General features: G+C 41.3%; 1 protein-coding gene across 1 annotated transcript in view; it reads left to right on the plus strand.

The window, feature by feature from the left end:
- The window catches only part of LOC147728404 (cilia- and flagella-associated protein 337-like), a 378,048-nt gene extending 372,788 nt beyond the window's left edge, over window positions 1–5,260 (plus strand). Inside the window, exons 25-26 of the mRNA XM_086963279.1 lie at window positions 329–420; window positions 3,965–5,260. Coding sequence (XP_086819405.1) covers window positions 329–420; window positions 3,965–4,127 — 255 coding nt within the window. The 3' untranslated portion in view covers window positions 4,128–5,260. The remainder of the gene's footprint in view (window positions 1–328; window positions 421–3,964) is intronic.
- Window positions 5,261–6,066: the final 806 nt, after the last annotated feature.

Consider the following 6,066-nt stretch of genomic DNA (forward strand, 5'->3'; position numbering starts at 1 on the left):
TCAGGTGACTTTTAACATTTCTGTTCTGGGAGGGTACGTAAAATACCAGTCATGCCGGATTAAAACTGGCCTGGTGGCAACCCTATCAAGAGGGAGGCAGACATTAAAATTAGAACAATTTATTTCATCTGAGCAGAAATGGGAGTATCCAGTTCTGTCACAAAGGCGATTAGAGCATTAATGTTCTCCAGTATACCACAATGGTATTTTTTATACAGAGTAAATATACAGCATACTTAGGAGGTGTAGAACAGACACACAATATAACAGAATAATTATGCTTAAATAGCATCATTGTTAAAGAATATACACATGTTTTCTGTTTCAGACGGAGGGTGAGAGGATAGACCCTCTGGCTGTTGAATATGAAGATACCCCTGAAGAATTTACTGAAGTTTCTGGTCCAAAAACAACAATTAGGTATGATCCTTGAATTATCTCACTGTTTACAAATAACATTTAAATGCAGGAAGTCTACAAGTCTGCATATGAAAAGAAAGTTCTTCATAGAATCCGGAGATTTACATCTACTGGCTATAGAGCCTGCTGAGCAGATATCGGTGCATCCTGCGATTCACACATTGCGTTTCTTGCAGTGATGACACATCTAAATGTCTACTAAGTCTACAATAATGAATCTGATTGAGGAATAATGATACATTTCAGACAACTGAGTTAGTGCATATATACCGGACAATTTTTCAGAACATGGACCCTAATGAATAGAGGTTTCTAGAAGGAGTGTCTGACAGTGGGCATTATCTGAAGCTCAGGAAAAGGGGACCCCTTCCTTCACAAAAACAGTAATTTATGGCATTTTCCTCTTTCTGAGCGTGCTGCAGAATGAGTAAAAGATGAGGAGAAATAAAAGTATTTCTCCTTGTTGCGCATCTTCTACACCTCCCCTGGGGAGGCATAGGATTCTGACACATTCCCCGCTTAACAAAACATTGTAAATCAGGGACTGTGTCAGATTCTATGGATGTTGTGTGAGAACACCCACAGCAATACCTATGGAACACCCTTTTCACGCAGAGTAATGCGTGAAAGGGGCCCATATTTATAAGGCCAAGAAAATCACCGCACCAGCGTCACAATGGGCTTGTAGATGAGGCCCTAATTATTTTTGGTTTTATTCACAAACATTCTCAATAGCTTTTGGAGTTTGCAGCCTCAAGTAAAATGGCAAAAATAGACAGAATAAGTTTAAAAATTGGGTGAGAAAGGACATCAAACATCCCTTTGTAGTAGGACGCATAAAAAAGTAAAATGTGTAAATGCACCCTTCCAATACAGTTAAACGTGAGAATTATATACACGCTCAAAGCTAAGGAGCAGTAACTGTGGAGCAGTAGGAGTACCACTGTAAAACTAAAATGTATATAGATTTTACAGGTGTACTCCATTTCATTTTGTGAATTTTTATACTTGCAGAAATTTACAGAAAGTGCGCTAGAGACCTATAATTCACAGATTACTGCATCTTTTGTGTCTTGGGTTACAACTAGCTCTTGTCTCCATAAAGTTGAGGGGCAGCTGACTAAATTTGCACCATAAATTGGTCCAACTCCTGAAACAGCTCCTGCGAAATTTTGGGGCATTCCAGTCCATGTAGGAACAATTGTATCCCCCTTTCGATAGATTGTCCAAGTGTATATAGTTTTGTAAAATAATTTTAAAATAGGTTTGGTTTCCCTAATTGATTGTGCCATGGGAGGCTCTCTTAGTTTCATTTTAAACCATGAACAATTTGTGAAGGGAATGTTTCAGTGAAAACCAAACACAGATACAAATCTAAAGAAAGTGCTTGGTGCCACAGAAGAAAAATAACTCCTACACCTTAAGACTTCTTGTGCAAAATACTGCTGAAGCAGAAAGAGAATCCAAACCCCACAATACACACATACAATAAAATCTGGTTTGAGAATTAGAATTGTATTCTTACACATTCATCAATGATCACAACCAACATTTTGGTCTCCAAGAACCTTGACTGTTTGAGGCCACCTTCAGGATGAAGTAAGTCACATAGCTGCTTCTTACATCTCATGAATGAAAACAATTAATGAAAGCTGGAAAGTACTTCTTCCTTGTACACAGAGACATTGTAGGTATGGCAACCCCTTTGAGCAAAACAGTCAAGAAATGGCTTGGCCATGACCCAATCAAAACAAATTAGACCATGTATGCAAGATGATTATCCACAAGCCATTTTCACAAGTCGAACGTTCCTACACAGAGCGCTTTTCAGAGAAAAAAAAATGACAGATAATCGCTACATCTGAAGTGTAGTCATCTGTCGGAGATTCTCGAAATGTGGGAAATTCAAGTAAAGACAGTGAAGAGATGTTTATGGCTCCCAGTGCATTTCGGACATGCCTATCAACAGAAGCCCCTTGTGTGATAGTAACGAATGAATTAATCAATCAATCAGGATATAAGGCATGGCAAATCACCTGTGAGGGTCTCATGGCGCTGGAGTTGCTAGCTGCTTTGCGTTGCTCTGTTCATTCGAACAGCCAGGTCTTGAATCCTTTCCTGAATTCCTGGAGCGATGCAGCAAGGGCTGTCCAAGTTCTGGCCGCCAGGTGAGAGAAGGAGCATCCTCCACTGTTGGCGGATCCAGAGGGAGTCTGCACGTGAGGCAGATCGCAGGTGTCTAGTCGGTTGGTGGAAGATCATACATTTGTTAATGTATGCTGGTCCTTCGTTGTGCCAGGGTCTATATGCGTGGGGCAGCATCTTGAACTGACATCTCTTCTGGATCAGGAGCCAGTGTAGCTTCTTGACGTATGGAATGATGTGAGTTGGTCTAAGGAGGTCAAGGATGAGTCTTGCAGCTGAGTTTTGTACTGTCTGTAGTCTTCTCAGGAAGCGTGCATTGAGTCCTATGCAGAGAGTGTTCCTGTAGTCCAGCCTGCTAGTGACAGAGACCTGAGCGTCGGGCAGAGGAGAGTCTGTACGATCAGACTGTGTGGACCAGGGGTGTCATGTACCTTTTGAAGAGGGTGGGGCTGAGTGACTATCTTTGTGGGACACCGCAGATGATCTTCTTGGGTTCAGAGGTGGATAGTGGGAGACGGATTCTCTGGGTTCTTCCAGTGGGGTATGAGGTGATCTATTTGAGGGCGTCTCCTGTATTCTGATTTGCTGGAGTCTATTGATCAGGATGTGGTGGGAGCAGTAGCTGCTCCTGGAGGGATTACTGCGGGCGGTGGGGCGGGGAGGGGTAGGCTAGGGTGTAGAAACTCCAGCATACGGCCGATCGGAGTTAGGTAAAGAAATAAAAAAATAAAACAAATTAAATTGCGCGCGCTGCGACGCCAAATGCTTTTTCTGATTAAGTATGACCAATGGAAGTAGAAGGACGAATAGACCGATTATGGAAACTGACGGTAAAATGGTACAGAATACTAAAGTATAAGCATGGGTTTTTAAAATTTTTAAATCGCAAACATTAACTGTTTGGAATCGATTTTAAACAATTTGATATTTTAAAATTCCATGGATTTAGAATGATAATAGAAATTGTCTAAAAATCATTGTGATGTTGCATGCATGGGGTAGACATACATGTTGGAGAGATGGGTAGCAGAGAGAGTAACAAAGCTCTGATGAAGAAACCCCTAAATTAAAACAAAAAATATCAACTATCATCGTAGAAACATTGTTTTTGAGACGTGGGACATGCAGCCATGCATAGCTTTGCCTAAACAAATGAATAGGACAATGCTAAAAATATGAATTAAAAGTAGTTTTCAAGACAAGGATAATTCTCTAATATCTGGTCAGGCCTAAGTCCAGTTACTGCAGTTGTGAAAGAGCCATCTCACGGGGTCCTATCTAGCATAAATCCCAAAATGCTTGTGAGGCATTCCAATTGATTTTGCAGAGTTTATAAATCAAGGGCTGTTTTATTTGTCTGCCATTTTTAAATAAACATGTCTATTTTTTCCTACTTCAGAGCAACATCGTATAAACATAAGCACGTTGACCTTCATCAAATTTGTGGAAAATTGAATGCTTATCAATCTCTGAAAATTAGTGATCTAGAAATCGCACCACCTTCCATTCGGAAGCCGAACCCAGCGGCGGAGCTCAATGACCCCTATGACCTTGCCTTCTAACCCAAGCAGTGTTCAGGAATTCATGTACTGTAGTAGGAGTGCAAGAATGAGGAACAAGGAAAAGACTGATTGGACATATTTGGGGCACGCTTATAAATGGATGAAACATCACATCTGAATTAAAAGAAGTCGAGGCAAAGAAACACACAAATAGTTTGTTTTATAAATGTCAATATTGTATTATTTAATGTAGTAATGTGTGTCTACTCTTACTTTGTACAGTGTAAGAGTGGGATGGTCAAGACAGTGGACAAGAAAAACTCACCTGGCTGATAAACGCCATCAGTCTTTCACATGCACCTTAAGGGACCCACATGGCTATATTCGCACCACACCCATTCTGCCAGTACCCATCTGGGCTGCACGTGCTGCTGAAGTCATGCAGTGGACTAGGATAGCTCAATTCCAGAGCCGCGTGGTGCTAGAAGGCAAGGGAAAGGCTAAACATTGACTACCAAACTTGGAGACTTGGAAGTGGCGGGCAGGAGATGAGTGGACCGAAGGAGGCCTGAGGAGGGACCGAGCACCTGTAAATAGAGCCGCTGGAGGCATACCAGAAGCAGGTGACCCACCAGATCGGGGATCCAGGCAAATGAGACCACACGGGCTGAAAATGCTTGTAAAATCTGGTTGGACCTTGTTTGGAGAGCGATGCCTGAGGCAGGAGGTTGCACTCGACCAGCCCTAAGTCTGAAAAGTGTATTTTGAGGCCTGCATGGGCTCTTGGCTGTAGGCCCGACTGCATGAGTGAGATCTCGGTGACACAGTGGCCATGATGGGAAAGAGCTGGTCGCCTTATATGCAATAATGACTTAATTGATGTGATGTAAGGTCAGACTAATATAATGATTCTGCTGTCAGGTGAAGCAACAAAGCAACATTTTAAAGCAAAGCACAAGCCCGGAAATATATTCAGTCAAAAAAACTAGCTGGAAGAACAGAGGCGTTTTGAAACCCCTTTTAGTTTTAATGCGTATTACATGTATCTCTTGGTTGCAAAGAAAGGGACTATTGGCTTTGAATTACTGTAACATGTAGCCATAAATAAAACACATAAGGATGACAAAAAATGGATAAATAATCTAAAGATAAAAAGCTTTGCTAAAATAAAGTATTTGTCGACCAGCACTGAATTGACACGGAAGTTCCCTTCTTTTTAGGCGGATGAGCACATGTGATGAGTAAAATGCTCTCACTCATAGTGCTCGTCAGAAAATGACGGCAGTGGGTTGACCCATTTGCAAATACTGTATGCTTTAGTGCTAGTGGCTGGAAGCAACATGTGAATGGATGACAATGGATGAAGAGGCCTGATCAAAAGCCACGCTATGTATGTGTATTTGTAGGTATCTTCTCTTTATGATATATATACTTTTTTTTAATATTACACGAAGTATGATCGACCTAAGGCGGTCTATTGTCCAGTCCTAAAAGCCAAAAATATGTTGTATGTCTTTAATTGTGGTAGCTCGATAGCTAAGACTTCTGGACAATCGCCGACTTCACAGGATGGAAGGATTTAAAGGACCCACCAGACCAATTGGATTTCACGTGGCTGTGTTGATGACTCCACGTAATTCCAGGCAGATCACACCTCTCGGTGATAGAAAAAGTAGATATGGATTTTTGCCCTGTGAGGCCCTCTAGTGGTATATTATGGGACCTTTAATTCAGTCAACACGAACCTATGCTCCAGTAGAGAGGTGGCTGCAAACTATTTTATGATCTACCTTTCTGCTGTATTTGGGAACACTTTGGTAGACGAAAATAGGTGGTTAAGAAAATGAACCAAATGTTAGCAAGACTTTCTAATATATAAAGCCAAACAAATAAGCATAATTTCCATTTAAAACTCTGGGCCATATTTAGAGTTTGCTGGATAGGAAACCATGTATAAACGTGACAGATATCTGGTCCGCCTAATTATAGATGCTATAGG

The sequence above is a fragment of the Lissotriton vulgaris genome, chromosome 3_1, assembly GCF_964263255.1.
Source record: "Lissotriton vulgaris chromosome 3_1, aLisVul1.2, whole genome shotgun sequence".
NCBI lineage: Eukaryota > Metazoa > Chordata > Amphibia > Caudata > Salamandridae > Lissotriton > Lissotriton vulgaris.